The sequence below is a fragment of the Xyrauchen texanus genome, chromosome 47 (genome assembly GCF_025860055.1).
Source record: "Xyrauchen texanus isolate HMW12.3.18 chromosome 47, RBS_HiC_50CHRs, whole genome shotgun sequence".
Lineage (NCBI taxonomy): Eukaryota > Metazoa > Chordata > Actinopteri > Cypriniformes > Catostomidae > Xyrauchen > Xyrauchen texanus.
Window position 1 is genome coordinate 18,006,970 of NC_068322.1, and position 18,026 is coordinate 18,024,995.

At 37.2% G+C, this 18,026-nt stretch overlaps 1 protein-coding gene across 1 annotated transcript in view; it reads left to right on the forward strand.

The window, feature by feature from the left end:
* acss3 (acyl-CoA synthetase short chain family member 3) overlaps positions 1-18,026 on the forward strand; it is a 46,126-nt gene that overhangs the window by 10,260 nt on the left and 17,840 nt on the right. Inside the window, exons 6-9 of the mRNA XM_052120657.1 lie at positions 1,593-1,673; positions 3,968-4,063; positions 7,358-7,509; positions 11,847-11,950. Coding sequence (XP_051976617.1) covers positions 1,593-1,673; positions 3,968-4,063; positions 7,358-7,509; positions 11,847-11,950 — 433 coding nt within the window. The remainder of the gene's footprint in view (positions 1-1,592; positions 1,674-3,967; positions 4,064-7,357; positions 7,510-11,846; positions 11,951-18,026) is intronic.

Sequence of the window (18,026 nt, forward strand, 5' to 3'; positions counted from 1 at the left end):
CCATTTTCAGGATCTCTTTTTCAATGCTACTTGCCATTCTGCCCGCCTTCTCTATCCCGCACCTTTTCTTCCAAGACCACCTCTAAATAATATTTTATTTCCCCCACATGATATTGTCCATGAGATGAACAACACTTTGAAATTTTCATGATCGTGCTGTTCTATCCTGAACGTCTCGCTTCTAGAAGGACACTTCTTTAAGCGAGGCAAAAGAAGAGAATACAAAAGCACACAGGAGGAAGTATCATGTCCTGAAGGCACAGTGAACAAATCACAGCTCTCCACTGACATACTTCAGCCGCTGTGAAATATCTGGCTCAAGGCAATCCTGCCCTGTACATAAACCACTTGCTAATAGTCCTGCCTCACTTGCTCAGTCAGGCACATGCCTCTCAAATTTATAGATTTGGCACAATTTACCAGGATTTAATTACCACCCTACAACTCAAAATATACCTTTAAGCTGACTTTCAGACTCCATCATGGTAATACACATGCCTGTAGTTGGGGAATCTCACAAAACAGGTCAAGAAAAATGTCCTGGTCCTATTTTACTCTTTTACTTAAAAAAACAAATTCCTTAGAAAAAAAACTTGATCTCATGAAAATTGGTAAATAATTTACGAGTTATGGCTGTTTCGTATGGTCTCGTACATTGTTGTTCACATAAACTCGTACGACTTCATCACGTGCAAATTCCCTGATGTGTAATACGGGACGTAAGCACAAGTTCCGCACACGTGTTGTTAAAGACATACTTATTAATATTATGCCCTTACCCAAAGCCCTTATCTAAACTTAACCAATCAGTAGAGTGTGGAAACATGATAGGAAGCTGTTGTGTGTGACAGAAGCAAGTAATTGTTATGTATTAGATGGAAACGATGTCCAGTGATGTCATTGGCTGTACTGAAAGTTGTAGGAATTAAAACGAGTGCAATCGCACGATATCATTAATTAGCCAAATTTAGAAAAGTCGTGCGAATCCTGACAATTTTGCCCTGAGAGTGTGTTGGAAAATAAGGCCTACATTTAGGGCCATTACGAGTTTTGCATTGTGACATTATTTTCATGACAGTTACACACATTTTACCCCATTGATTCTCATTACCACAGCATTACAAAAATATACTATTTAAATTGTAATGTGCAAATAGTATCGGTTTTACAGTAACAGTCAAATCTTAACTGAAAGGAATGGGATTAGTAAAAGTATAATGCACAGCCGTGTTGAGGTCATGAACATTGGGGGTTAAAATACATTTAACTGTCATGAAAATAATGTCACAATGCAAAAAAATCTTAAAGGTCCTAAATGTATGCTTCAGTTCTCTATGCAAATATATATATATATAATCAATCACACCACCCAGTTAGTGCTCATTTAAGGTAATGGGTCATGCAAAAATGAGAATTCTGACTTCATGTACTCACCCTAATGTCCTTTCAAACCCATATGACTAATAAATAAAACAATTGTTCAGCTCACTTTGACTGAAGAATTGGCACATTGACATGAAGAAATTATTTCTTGACATTGTGATGTGATCCTGTGAAATGTTCCCATTCTTCTGTTCTTTCTTTCCTCTCAGGGTGTAGTCCGAGATACGGGCGGATATGCCGTGATGTTAAACTGGACCATGTCTAATGTTTACGGACTGGCTCCTGGTGAGGTAGGCCACGATTCAGTATTTTTGCATTGGGGGGGGGTATAATTTTCCTTGATTTAAGCCTTCCTTGTGTAATAGTAACATGCTGTGCATTTCTAAACTTAAATGAGGTGCCCTAGCTAGGGACTAGAATGTTGTAGCTATGACTCATGGCACCGTACAGAGCCAATTTCCAACATTTGTAATGACGAGTTTTGCATCTTCAGGCAATGTTGATTCTAAATAAACATTTATTTTTTATTCAGTACTTGAAAATATTGAAAAACAGTGTAATTAAAGATATTATTTTACCCTGTATTTGTGTGCGCAGTGAATTTTTATGCTTTTATGTGCTGTTAGAATGTGTCTTGAAATCAATTGTGAGTTTCTGCCCAAGAAGAGCTCACTTGTCACTCACTTTTGTTTTTTGTAGTTTGCGGCACAATTTTGCAATTTCATTTGGTGACACTAGTGGCAATAATATTACCCACTTCACCTTAAAGGGCTTTTCACAAATGCGAATCTTTGCCGCAATTAACATTTTCAATCAAAACAATGGATGCCTAACAAACCATTCACACCTGGAGTTAACATTTGCATGCCAGCAAAGCAAGGCTTTGAGTGTGTAAAAAAATAAAAAAAAAAAAAAAATAATAATAATAATTTAAAGGGCACCTATTATGGCATTTAAAAAAATCTGCGGTGATTGGTCAGATGACCCAGTCAGTTGTGATTGGTATACTCTGTGCAGAGATTGTCGAAAACGGAACGCCCATCACCGCTTTGTAGTTAAAAAAATCAAAATCAGAGAAGGAATTTGAGTTGATTTATGTTAGCGATCATAGTCCAAAGTTCGGTAGTAAACACCCAATCAGTTATTGTTTGCGTTAGCCCAACGCATAAACATATTGGTAAAGCACTGCATTACTACAAGTCATTGCTCTATCCTTTATGACAACTCCAATAACATCGACAAACACTTCACATATTTCAAAAAAATTGACATTGGAGACCTAGAAGCTGCGCTGAGCGTAACTTACACAACACACACAAATACTTATTAAGCATGCTAAAAAACACATAAAAGCAACAATTATTAATAATACTTACAGGTTGTGATTCGGAGGAGGAAGCTGATCCAAATAAACTTGGTACTGAACCTTCCTTCAGTATCAACCGGCTCGCGAAACCACACTTGAAAGCATTCATGTTCGTAAAGCAATTGTCATTAAAATGACGCGAACACAGCACAAGGTTCGGGCTATACTTGTGTGGTATAGTTGTAAATATAAACTCTAGCCACTGATTCTTAACATGCTCGTCCCTGGGCAGTGAAAAAAAAGGTCGCTTTTGATATGCACTTCAGAACACAGCGTCTTGTTGTTGACATGATGTTTTCAAGTTTTCCCTGGTGTCTGCGCACGCAGTGAGTGGGCGCGGACAATTTGATAATTTTTCGTCTTGACGTCACAACGAAAAGGAAAATGACTCGTTGGAAAAACGATTCATTACATTGACTCAGATTCGACTCCTACTTTTGAGAGACAATAACTTTTTTTACGGTGAACTTTCATATATAAAACTTTGCAGGATGTTTTTGTTCACTTAAATCTATGTTACACACTACATGAAAGGTCATTTTCAAAATTCCATAATAGTTGCCCTTTAATAATATTTTTTTAAAGAGATTTGGATCAGGAGCCACCGCAGTAACCAAAACAAGCGCAACTGCTGGCGCTAATGCACATAAAACTGTTTTAACCACCGACATTAAATGCTGAAGGAACTCTAGGAAGATATCCTGAACCATCTGCTATGACATGTTTGTGTCTAATGCCTTTGTAAACCTTTTGTATAAATTTCTTTTTAATAAACAACTCAAGATCTTAAGTGTGAGAACAAGCAAAGTGATTGACAGGTGAAAAGCGTCAACTAAAGGTGAACTAAAATAGTTTGTGAAAGTGTTTTCTTTCTCGTTTAACAAATCAACAACAAACTTGTCATCGCCACTACACCTGGTAGAGAAATCAGATTTTCTTCTTTCTTTTTTTCCATCTGCTCAATGGAGAACTTGCATGCTTGTCTTTGGTGTTTTCAAACTTGTCACCCAAGCCGTGAGTGTCACTTTCTATGTGAAAGGGTCATTCATCATCGTGCCACCTCAGGTGTGAAAGGGCCTTAACCACACCATAGTAAACTGGCCTAAATGATCTTTTAGGTGCAAAAAAAAAAAAGTTAAAGGAATGAGATTACTCTTTCCAGGTATGATCTTGAAGTTCCTGTTCATGGTGTTTGAGCAGCATGTCTCTCTTTGTCAGGTTTGGTGGGCTGCATCTGACCTCGGCTGGGTGGTGGGCCACTCATATATCTGCTACGCTCCCCTTCTACATGGCAACTCCACCGTGCTTTATGAGGTACTGTCCGTGTGTGTGTGTGTGTGTGTGTGTGTGTGTGTGTGTGTGTGTGTGTGTGTGTGTGTGTGTGTGTGTGTGTGTGTGTGTGTGTGTGTGTGTGTGTGTGTGTGTGTGTGTGTGTGTGTGTGTGTGTGTGTGTGTGTGTGTGTGTGTTTGTGGGACCGTAAGTGTGTTAAAGCAGTTTACCTGTTACTTGATCCTGGTGCTCCGACTGACCTGAGGTCTGCCAAGTCCATACTGTGGAATTTTATGGACTCTAGCAAGTGTTTCTCTCCGGGAATGCAAAGAAGGAAGAAAAAAACTCATTAAAGCACTCAAGGGATAGTTCACCCAAAAATGGACACACTCATTTGTTCACCAAACCCATATTAATTACTTTCTTCATGTTTTTTTTTAATTTCAAAATAAGGAAAAGCATTTTGAATTGTCTTTTTTTTTTTTTTCATAAATGAATAAACTATTAAATTAACAGAACCTCTGTAAAATGCCATTTTCCATTTTGCACGGGTAAATGCGACTGGATCTTTATCTGATAACACTAGAAACAAATTGGAATGCAAGGTGTAAAAGCAATGCAACTAAAAAATATCCAGATACTATCTACGCTCCTTCAGGGCAATCTGTCTGATTTTACTGACCCAGTTTGACTTTAGTCTTGCATTCAATTTGCTTTTCATTTCAAAAGCTTTTGTGCTGGTGAAAGAGCAGCTCTTATCATTTACTCGCCCTCATGCCATCCCAGATGTGTATGACTTTCTTTCTTCTGCTGAACACAAAGATTTTTAGAAGTATATTAACTCTGTTTCTCCATACAATCCAAGTGAATGGTGGCCAGAACTTTAAAGGCCTAAAACGCATATAAAAGCACCATAAAAGTAATCCATACAACTCCAGTTGTTTAATTCATGTGTTCAGAGCTGATATGGTGTGGGTGAGAAATGGATCAATATTTAAGTCCTTTAAGTCCTCCCTGCCCAGTAGGTGGTATATGCTAAAGAATGCAAAATGGAAGTGAAAGTGGAGATTTATCGTTAAAAAGGTCTTCAATATTGAATTCTTTCTGACCAACTCTTATCGTATCTCTTCTGAAGACATTAGTATAACCACTGAAGTCATATAGATTAATTTAGTGCTTTTTGTACCTTCAAATACGTCTTTACTCGCTGAGCTACTCGGGCCTCTTGGACACTTGACACCATAGTTATTAATAAAGTTGTTTCTTAATCGACATGTTTATTTTACCTTTACTGTTGTATTGGGACCAGTCATCAAGAGATTTTTTTTTCTTTCTATTCTATATCTATAACACCACCCAAGTGTCAAAATAATTGTATTAGCTTTCTTCAATCAAAGCTCGTCTAAGAAAAATCTATTAATTTCTCAGAAAATAATGAGACAATCGATATTAAAGTTATAAGCAGAATACACAAAAATGCTCTTCTACAAATGAGATTGGATATTCCTGTGTGACTGTTTAGTCACACAGGTCTAAAGTCTTTGTTTAGTTTATTGAGCATTCTCTTTGAGCAGCCAGGAAGAAACATGAATATTTCAACAGCTCAGTGTTATGCAATGCTGCTTGTGTGTAATCATTTTGCAACAGTATTGTTCTGTGTCTTAGCCACTCTCTTGGCCCATCTGCTACCCAGGCACCTTTCCAAACCACTCTCTATTTCAAATACATTCTTCATTGAATATTCTCTCCCCAACCTCTGCAAATGCCCGTGCTGATCCAGTTCAATACAATAAGATGCCTGTGCACACTGCTGAATTGGGCGATAATAGAAAATGGAATAGAGATTCTGTTTTTACTTTATACTTCAATATATCTTTGGAGCAGTTTTCACAAATTCACAAAAAAACATACTTTCACTATTGTCAGTTATACTTAATCCTACCATGTTTATGTTAATAATACAAAAAAAAAAAAAAATTGTTCTAATTACTCAAATGGAACTTAAATTAACTGATTTTGATTATTTTTTTTTACAAAAGAGTGTGTTGTCTGCTTTACTTAATCCATGTGCGTTGGGACAGCAAAAAAATGAAACTGGGCAGAGGATTTCTAGTTCCCAACCTGCCTTGCATGAGACTCGACAGGGAGAGTAAATACAAGTAAAAGTTTTGCTTATTGGATCTTATTATATTTGCTTCTATATCTGGTGAATCTCTAAATATTTTGGGCATTGGTAGTTTTTTTTTTTTTTTTTTGCCTTCGCTGCTCGCCATCAACAGTAGACTTGTTTAGCTGATTAAAAATGCTAAGCGGAAGTGTGGAGCATCCACCCGGAAATATCTTGTAGTGGTACCGAAGTGAGAAAAAAGGTGGACGCTTGCTCGGACAGATGAAAGCTGTATGCAAAAACCTGCCTTAAACATTCCAAGTGTTGCAAAAGAGCAATACAGTATAGACTTCAGTATAGACAGTATAGAAATGTTGATTTCAATGGGAGTGATTTTAGTTTGGATGTACCACTCGCATCTGGTACTCACAGTGTAACTTCACTTTTGTTTTTATTTGCAACGAGTGTTGCAACTTGGAATGGCACTTGTCAGATCAGATTAGAGGACCAGAACTGTCTGTTGTATAAAATTATTCATACTGTGATTTTAAGATTTTGGTCATTTTGCCACACCCCTTCTTCTGAAATAACATTATTATTCAGGCAACAAGGGGACGAAGTAAATACTAAATATTGTTTAATTGTATCATTTTATTGTTTAAATCCCCTTTTCTCCCCAATTTGGAATGTCCAATTCCCACTTCTTAGTAGGCCCTCGTGGTGGCGTGGTTACTCACCTCGATCCGGGTGGCGGAGGACAAGTCTCAGTTGTCTCTGCTTCTGAGACAGTCAATCTGTGCATCTTATCACGTGGCTCTTGTGCATGACACCATGGAGACTCCGCATGTGGAGGCTCATGCTACTCTCCGCAATCCACGCAGAAATTACCACGTGCCCCATTGAGAGCGAGAACCACTAATCACGACCACGAAGAGGTTATCCCATGTGACTCTACCCTTCCTTAGCAACGGGGCCAATTTGGTTGCTTAGGAGACCTGGCTGGAGTCACATAAATACTAAATATTAACACAATGTTAAAAATTACCATCATTGAAAGGAAATAAAAGGTTGCCATCTTGCAAAATTGTGCAAATAATTCTATAAACCTTTCCAGAGGCTTTCTGGCTGTCAATTTTTGAAAGGCAATGTTGATTCATTTCTTTAGTGTTTGGTTGAAAGAACAATGTTAATTCTGCATTCAGATATCTGTAACCAGGTGTTGTCTCTGCAGGGTAAACCGGTGGGAACTCCGGACCCCGGGGCATTTTTCCGTGTGATGTCGGAGCACGGCACAACTTCCATGTTTACAGCTCCCACTGCTATCAGAGCCATTCGCCAGCAAGACCCTCAGGCAGAACACGGGAAACGGTACCAGCTCAATAGGTAACCAAACATTTGTACCTGTACACAAACCATTACCATTTATTGAAAATAAATCAATAAAAATAAATGTATATTTATAAATAATTTTGAATATTTTTTTATTTTCTTTATTGGCTCTATTTTATTGGCTTTGACGCTAATGACAAAATCGGCAGATTATAACAATAAACATGTTATATATATGTATATAATAAACATGAATATAAAATAATTTAAATATTGTATACATTTTTATTAGTTTTTTTTTTACTGGCTTTGAAGCTAATTAATTAATCATCAGACTTTAACAGTAAATACATACTGTAATATTTGTCATGAATATTTTATTGAGGATAAATGATGATCTTATTTTCTTTTTTATCTTTGTCTTGGGCTATGTGTAACTGCTTCTCATTTGAGAATGAATGGTTGTTACTTAAATTATTATTATATTTTCTCCCAAATTTGGAATGCCCAATTTCCAATGCACTTTTAAGTCCTCGTGGTGGTGAAGGACGAATCTCCAATGCTTATGTGTCTGAGACCGTCAATCTGTGCATCTTATCACATGGCTTGTTGAGCGCGTTACCGCGGAGACCTAGCGTGTGTGGAGGCTCACGCTATTCTCCACTGCATCCACTCACAACTCACCATGCACCCCACCGAGAGCGAGAACCACATTATAGCGACCACGAAGAGGTTACCCCATGTGACTCTACCCTCCCTAGCAACCTGGCCAATTTTGTTGCTTAGGAGACCTGGCTGGAGTCACTCAGCACGCTCTGGATTCTAACTTGCGACTTCAGGTGTGGTAGCCAGCGTATTTACAGCCCCCCCCCCTTAAAATGTTTAAGTAATTATGCAAATAACTGATGTTATTTCACCTGTGAACACCACTGTTTCCTGTTGAATGCACAGTGGTGGTTCAGCCTTTGCAGTTCATGATAGTAATCCATTTCATGATAGTAATCCATTTCATGTTTTGTTTTAAAGGAGATTTTTGATACTTTGTACAGTATACAGCTTTGAACGTCAATTATTGACCAAAAAATTTACAGTGTAAAATCTGGGTCCTGAAGCATAACCAGTTCAGAACCACTGATCAAGGTTTGTACAAAATGCCTGTTGCTGTTTGGTTTGACAGTGCATTAAGAGAAAAATGTAGTCAATTGTGTAGTTACCATGGTGATAGTAATGGGTTTGATTCAGTAAAGCAGTATAAAGCTTCTATACTCACGTCTATTATGGCTTTGATTAAACTAAATCACTGTTGCGTTAGACTGGAGCAATTCCTCTTCTTCCTTCCACTCAAATAACAGTCTGCAAATAATAACAGTTTAGTGCCCATTTAAACACATTATGACAATTTAATGTTTCACATCTACAACCAATTAATAGATTGGTAAGAGCTTTTACCTCAGGGAAGAAGAACCACAGGTTTGTGTAAATGATATTCCTCACGTAAGCTGCTAAATGGTTTTACGATATGCGAGTAAAATACTTTGAGTAAATAATACAGAGTTACTGGCTAGTAACACTTTTCAAATTTCTATTTAATGCATGGTTTAAATGTCAATTGCTGCTACATTCACTGTATACAGTATAACAGTTTTGTCATAAGTACAAAAATATTTGACCTATTTATATATTTGACGGTATGTATCACAAGTAAAATACCTTTTGACTTCTAATTTGATAGTAATAAATAAATTGTGGCCAGTAAATTCAGTAAATTTTCAAAGACTTAAAATTTAAATCTAATTTCAGTTTAATTTTTAGGTTTTGTTAATCTTACCAGCATATCAGTTCTGTCTGTGACACTTTAATTCATCTAAATAAAGCATAATAGCCATTTCTCATTTACTAGCTTGCACTCGTACAAATGCTTGGCAAATAAATATCTTTTAGCATTTAGGTTATGCACATCTTATTAGAAAGAATGGGTTTTTATTTTCCACCAGAAAATTAACATATAGCTCTCCCATTGAACATTATACTATATACATTTAAAATGTCCCTTAATGAATATATGAGCCACTTTCTTTAGATAAATCAGCATAGTGACACAATCAAAGACTTAAGCACAAAATACATTCCTAGGGATGTAATAGGAGAATTCAGCTGGACCCAAAGGAGTTGTGAAATGTGTGACTACCACAAAAGAACAGGCACTCGTGGAGTGTGACTTGTGTGTCGGTGCTGTAACCTGCAGCTCTCAGCTCAGGTTTGAATGCATGCTAGAGGACACAGCTTCACTCGGTAGAATTTTCCATCTCAGAGGATTGTAAAATCAGGATCTGCCCTTTCGCCAGGATGATAAGACTGATATTAACCTACACTTGCAGGTTGCTATTCTAGATTGTGTGCACCTGGCTATGAAATTGATGTACATGTAGAAATGTAAATAAATTAAATTATACAAATTTGCAAAAGCACTCTTTGAAGCAAGCCTTTCACCCACTCATTCAGACAACAGTAAATTATGCTCTATACAAATCAATGCCTCATTTTGGTGTTGTCATTGTCTTTTTTTCACAGGGGGCTGCATTGTGACTCGATAGTTTCACTGTTGAAAAAAACCAACATATTTTAAAGAGATTTAAATGGCATCTGATTTTTATAATTTTGACGGGTGTGTGTTAATGTACTATGTGTTGCAGCCCCATCACACTCGAGCTTGTTCTCATGCATATCACACACACATCTGAACTTGACTGCAGATAAATGAATCGTTTGTGCATTGTTTGACCCTGGAGTTATACAGTGAAAAGAGCTCCGCTTTAATACTGTCCTTAATCATAGATATTGACTCAGAATGCAACCTGGTCTCATAGTGAAATGTGACTATATCATTTTTTGAAAAGTTGTTATGCATGTCTCCAGGTACAATTTCCAGGTGAAATTACCACTAAAGGTGCCACAACAACTGTGTTTTATTCACTTTCACTCAAAGCATGACTTTAATGGCTGATTATGACTTTATAAATACTTATTTTTCCTCTCTATTACTCAGACTCTGCTATTTTATGATATCAACACACTTTTACTCTAACGAGTCTTTTGAACAACAATATATTTTAATGCTTGTATTACAGACCCACCTACGTATATACACTTATTCCAACGTGATCTGCAGTAGCTCACCTGATAGAGCATTAAACATGTAGTCGGAGGACCGTGGTTCAAGTCCAGCCATTGACTCAAGCTGACATGTGATATTGCAGTTAAGAAAGTGGCATGAAATTATGTGGTTGCTTCAGAAAATTAGCTTTCATTTTGCTTCTGCATTTTAAAACACTAATGCTTCGATTAAGCATTGGTAAGGTAAGTTTGTTTTTTATAAATTGTTATATATATGTATATATTTATATATTAAAACACTATTGGTTAGGTTCAGGTAAACGTTTTAGGGAGGTATGTTTTACAAAAGTATCTAAAATTGACCTTAAAACCTTGTCTGAATACATCACCATTTCATTTGCCTTTAATGCCCCCTGGTGGACATTTCACTGGAAAACTGCAGCCAAAAGTGTTATACAGCACGTACATTTTGAATTGCAAAAATCTTGTAATGTTCACGGAAATTTCATGAGACCAGGCTGTCGGAATACTTTAGTGGTGAAAGTGACCTGATAAATTCATAAAGTCACATCCTTTCCTATTATTTAAAAAATTAAAGACTTTTAGTTTGTACCTAATGTGAAAGGACTATTAAAAGAGCTTCTGTTCTCTGGGAAATCTGTTTTTAAATTCTTTCAATGCTAAATTGCCGTTCAACCATTGCTTTTAAAAAGTACATTTTAGAAAGGCCTTTGGGTGGGGGATAGGACACCAGCATCTGAGAGATATAATACAAATGCATGTATTTGCATGATTTGATTATGTAAAATAGAAGTTGAATATATTTCAGCTGCTTTTTCCCAGCCGTATTAAACACTGCTTGTTATAATTTTACAGTTTGTTAAATACTTCTTAGTCCGTTCATAAAAATTCTGAGCATTCATTCAAAATTAAAATAAATATCTAGCCCTAGGTTTAAAGTGTAGGAAATACTAAACTGGAATTATGCAGGCCTTTTCCTCACATATTTATAATTTCGGTTGCACTTTTGTGACTTTCAGTGGCATTTTCATGTCGGACCCTGGTCATATCATGATTTGGTCAAACAAGATTGCAACATTAATAAACATGGTTATTAATAAACATAATGTTAATACAAATATTATTGTTAAAACACATATTATTATAACTTATAATATTAGTAACACCTGCGTTCTTTATTTTCACATGATTCCTTCCTGTGAAATTTGCTATAGGTCTGGTCTAGAGACTTTCTAAGAATTGTTTTTCTTCTACAGGTTGAGGAGTTTGTTTGTTGCAGGAGAACGCTGTGATATAGAGACCCTTGAATGGGCCAAGAGGAGTTTTGGAGTGCCAGTGCTGGATCACTGGTGGCAAACTGGTGAGTGAACATCTCTGGCTCATTCACTGTAATATTTGGTTGCTTGTTTCATAATGTATGTTGTCTATAAGGCTTTCTTCACAATGTTTCTTTCTGAATGTCCACAGTGTCCTTTTTGCAATTGATGAAATTAGATCTTTCGTTTCAGATTGTGTCGTAAATGTTCTGCATACTGTATCTACATCATTGCCGAAGTAATGTCTTGAGTGTCAGAACAATATCAATTGACTTTGTTCTACAACTACGACAGAGGGTAGCTGTCATTGTGCAAAGAGAGGTTGAGCAACTGGAAAGTTGGCCCAAAAACCGATTTAAATGCATTTGCTGCTGTTCACTAAAAAAAATTAAACTGATTTGAGTCAAACGTGCAAGAAAGTACATCGATTTGTACTGCGCCTCTGAACAAATTGGGCCCAAATACAGTGGTGATCCAGTTTTTCAGCTCTATTGAAATCAGCTACTTACACTGAGCTAAAACATTATGACCACTCACAGGTGAAGTGAATACCGTTGATCATTGCCTAACAAGGGCACATGTCAAGGTCTGGGTAGATTAGATGGTAAGCGAACAATCAGTTCTCAACTTGTTGAATGCAGGATTAAAGACCTTTTGACAAGGGCCAAATTGTTATGACCAGAAGACTGGGTCAGAGGATTTCTGAAATGGTACGGTTTGTGGGGTTCTCCCAGTCAGCTGTTGCGAGTACCTACCGATAGTGGTCTGAGGAGGGACAAGCAACAAACTGGCGACAGGGTGTTGGGCGCCCAAGGCTTATCGATGCACAAGGGCAATGAAGGCTATCCCGTCTGGTCTGAACTGACAAAGTCTACTGTGGCACAAGTCACAGAAAATTGTAATGATGATTATGGGAGGAATGTGTCACAACACTGTGCATCGCACCCTGCTGTGTATGGGGCTGCATAACCGCAGACCGGTCAGGGTGCCCATGATGACCCCTGTCCACCGTCGAAAGTGCCTACAATGTGCACGCTAGAGCTGGAACAGGACCTTGGAGCAGTGGAAGAAGGTCGCTTTGTCTGAAGAGTCCTGTTTTCTTTTACATCACATGGACAACAGTGTACATGTGTGCCGTTTACCTGGGAAGTGATGGCACCAGGATGCACTGTGGGAAGACCACAAGCCGGTGGAGGGAGTGAGACATGCCACTTACCTAAACATCGTTGCAGACCAGTTACACCCCTTCATGGCAAAGGTATTCCCTGATGGGAATGTGTGCACCCTGCCACACTGCACACATTCCGGAAATGGTTTGAGGAACATGAAGAGTTCAAGGTGTTGTCCTGACCTCCAAATTCCCCAGATCTCAATCCGATTGAGCATCTGTGGGATGTGCTGGACCAACAAGTCTGATCCATGGCGGCTCCACCTTGCATATTGTTGGACTTGAAGGATCTGCTGTTAACGTCTTGTGCCAGATACCACAGGACAACTTCAGGGGTCTTATAGAGTCCATGCCTCTGTAAATCAGTGAAATTTTGGCAGCATGCGGATGACCAACAACATATTAGGCAAGTGGTCATTATGCTTTGGCTCATCAGTGTATGTCAGCTAATATTTCTACCAGGCATTGGCACAGTGGACCATCTCAGCCAAAGATAAATCATGTAATGTCTGATCTTGACCAATCAAATACTTGTTTAATTTAAATGTACTGTAGGTGTCCCTTTATTCAAAATGTGGTAGCAGTTTGAGAAGTAGTTTTTGACCAATATGGGGGTTTTCAGTGTTATACAATACTGCCCTACAAAACAAAAAGGCAGTAACTGCATTTTTGGTCAAAAATGAGTTATCATTTTCATGACATTCAAGGCATCCTTTGTTATGTGACAAAACATCTTATCTCAAATGTGTGTCGTTTTGGAGAAAAATGGTAGTCGTTTGTACAGTAACTGCAAAAAGCCCTAGTGAAACAAAGCAAGAGTACAGTAACATCCATTACTGTATTCTTGTTATGTTTTACCTAACAAAAAATAACCGTGTTGCTGCGCAGTGAAGTTACTGTTTCCATGGTGAACACACACAGCTGACTTCGCGGCATCCTCACGGGACAGTTTTAACATTTGCGATTTCACACTTCTAACTTCACACAAATTTTGTTTGAGATGGCACAAAGCCGGGGAAAAAAGATGGTCGAAATGGCATTGAAAAGAAAATACCCGGAGAATGGTAAGTAACAGTGACAGATTAAACATTTAGAGGCTAGGCTATCACAATATAAACACCTGTCAGCCACCAGGGCGGGACTTCCTCTCAGAGGTCCATTCAGATAGCATTATGCTAACTGACAGGCGATGTTTTAAATAGCTTTGCTTACCTGCCCCTGATCCTCCCTGCTCCTAGCTGTAACTTTATCCTCTGTAACTTCACATCATCGCCGATGCCATGTCATCATTTTGTTGTTCATGTCACAAAGTTATAATCCAACCAGCGGTGGAAAAATATTCAATAACTAGAAAAGCATGTGGTCCTATTCAAAATAAATTTTCCCAATTTGGGCCTTGACACAGCTTAGCAATGTGAGACTTTAAGCAGCCGTTTCAGCATCAGAACAGCTTCTGGGTGGAAAATATTGACCTAAAATGGTCAAATTAGTTTGGGTTTGGTATATCCATGTTCAGGAAAACAAATGGTTCCAATTATTTCAAATACAGTGTATAACACACCCAGAGCCCAAGTTGTGGCAAAATAGTTTTTGGAGAATCTGTAATTACTGCCTTTTTCCTTGGTATGGTGCCACGTTTTTGGTAAGTAATACAAAGCAAGAATACAGTAACTGCAAAATAGGGGTAAAATATCAAATTAAATATGAGGATTGATATGTACAAAGAATAAGCTAATATAAAGTAACAAAACAGCCACATGTCCAATAATCTACCTACAACTACTTAGGCTGGATGACAGGATAACTTTAAAGTCATTTTTCTCAGTTCTGCACTCTGCGTAGTTACTGCCTTTTTGCTTTGTAGGGCAGTATACTGTTGTAGATAATACAGTTAAATAATAGCAGATAGTGACTACAATATGTTAAATTCACTACAGAATCTTGCAGTTGTTTATTCATTGACAAAGCTATTGGTAGATTCTGACAAGTGGAACTAACACTAGTGTTAATCCACCCATTGGGTGTTAATTATTAAGAATCTCAAAATGTCCAAGTATTGGCAGATATGGTGATTTAGAGGTTGACTAATATTGGATTTATGAATAATTTGGATTTGCCAATACCAATAACTAAACTAGTAGATAAGGCAAATAACCAACTGGTTAATCTGTCAATAGTTTTGAAAAAATGTATTGAATGTTAAAAAAAATACACAAATGTTTTGTCTTTTCCTTTCTGTGACTGGCACAGAAATGGAGGCAACAAGTCAAAAAGGTATAAAAACCCAGATGCAGTTTTTTTTTTTTTTTTTTGTGCAACCAAAATCCCAATAATAACCAGAAATATTTTTTGTAAAACGCGAGACTTTTTTTTATGTCTGAATGAGCCTGAAATACACCAGGGACTCTTATTTTGAAATGACTGTGCTCCCAGCTTACAAAAACATATAAAGGATACAGAATATACAATCGTACAATCATCTACAATGTATTACAAACACTAAGTAAATAGGCTAATAAATATACTGAGCAGCAGTTCATCATTAGATCATCATTAATCAATAGTAAATCATAAGTGATCACTTGTCATAATTGTCACTGAGGAATAAAACAAACAAAAAACGAAATGAATCGGCAACTGCTGGCGTTAAGTATTACTTATAACAGATAGGTACAAAAAGCAACTATCGGCACGATTAATCTGTAACATTTCCAAGTCATTTCCTATCCTCATCATTTCCTGTCTTTAACTTCTTGCCTCAAAATAAGTGTCAAAAAGCCAAGAAAACTTTGTCCCCGACTGTAAAGTCACCCTTTTCTTTTTCTAGCATGTCAGAAATAGATTTTTTCGCCTTTTTATATTCATAACACCCACTGCCAGCATGATGCATAAACCATCACACATATAATGAATTGGGTTACTTCATTCTATACAGCGCAAAACAGTTTCATCTCATAAATGGCTCCAAAAAATAAACAAGAATGAAATTGTCCTGGTATCCACCTGCTAGTCTTACATACATAAACTTGCATACATTTTTTGTGTCATTCAACAACACAAATCTAAAACCAGAGTCAGAAATGTACTGATGTAATGGCAGCACTAATGTTTCTGTGAGCACAGGGTCAGAGAGGGTAAAGTACTTTATGTGATGAATGATTATGTCGTGTGTGTGTGTGTGTGTGTGTGTGTGTGTGTCCTTCCATTTATAATTTCACTTGTGCCCTCAAATTCATGATTAAAAGCTTGTTTCTGGATCACCACCATGACGAGTCGAGTTATTATTTGGCTTGTAATGACAGCCACATTTCCGCTGGTGCCAGTGTCTGCACACAAGCGTTCAAACGGCACACTGTGTTTGAATTGATCAGTGGCACAGAGCGGGATTTGATTAAAAGAGTTGATGAGATGCAGTGTAATAGCAGTTTGGTTGTGCTGATGCGATCGCTTTTCTGAAATAAAGTGGAAATGACTCGAACCCACATTACCAGCTCAAACCTCTTCAGACGCACACATACGTCTATCAGCACACACACACATTTCACTTAAACGGAATGCCTTTGTTTGCACCAACTTGTGGATGAAAATACAGTAGCGATTATTAAAAATGAATTGTTCAGGACCTGGATGCTGATTGGTCAAAACATCGTCCCAGCCATACTAAAATTTATGATAAAGAAACCGCTATTTTGCGAAACACCTTTTCACCGACATTAGCTAAAGTGCATTTGATTGAGCAGCACACTTAAAGGAATGTTCTGGGTTCAATACAAGTTACGCTCAATCGACAGCATTTGTGGCATAATGTTGATTACCACACAAATGTATTTTGTCTCGTCCCTCATTTTCTTTTAAAAAAAAAGTACAAATCGAGGTTACAGTGAGGCATTTACAATAGAAGGGTTTTAGAGGGTTTAAACACAAATGTGAAGCTTACAATTTTATAAAAACACTTTCATTAATTCTTTTGTTAACACTTGTCTAAAAATTACCATTTATATAAATGTACAGCTCAAATTATAGTCGTTTTATGGTTTGTTGATATGACATCATCATGGTAATGAAGCTGTAAAGGTGTCTATAACTTTACACAGAAAAGGTTTAGAAGTGGTTTTATTCAACTATAATCATATTTATACATGAATTGTTTGTCTTGTGTCTATACTTTTGAAAAAGTGAGAATTTTAATGTTCAAAAACTAGCCCCATTCACTTCCATTGTAAGTGCCACACTGTAACCTCTGAGGGATGAGTCGAAAATATCTTTTATGGTCATCAACATTGATTCTAGTGCTAAAATCAAAACGGCAGTGCTTTCCATGTGGAAATCTAAGCAGTGTTAATGCTGGCGCTGTCCCAGCTCTGTTCAATAACATATTTCTGAGTTGCCAGTTAAGAAAGTGGGAGGCGTGAACAGTAAACACTGAAAACATGTATTTGGAGAAGAGCAAAGTCCTGGCAATTGCTTTGGTATTTTCATGGCACGTTGAAGTCTCAGCGAATGAACCGTACAGTAGATTCATTGAAGGTCTTTGGTGCTTTGAAACAATAAGGTAAATTTTGTGAATGAAGAGTGAATTAACATTCTTTTCATATAGTTTGGCATTTGTTGCTTTGGACTCATTACTAATCACTTACATCAGAAGATGAGCAGCAACTGGGATAAAGTTGACATTATTTGAACTTTATGCACTGGCGGTAACGCAATTATTGCTAATTGTCTGATTGCGATTATTTGATCTAACCATGATTATTGTTCACTTTTAATTTCTAATCACATTTGACTAACCAATAAGGGAATTTTAAGTGAATAAAGGAAGAACTACATGTTTTTTTGTCTCATTTTCAGGTGTTATTGTGTTATGTTTTGTGGTCTGATATTTAATATACATTTACTGTAATTTTACAGGAATTCGGCTGTAAAAACATGAGTAATTTTTCAATACATATTTA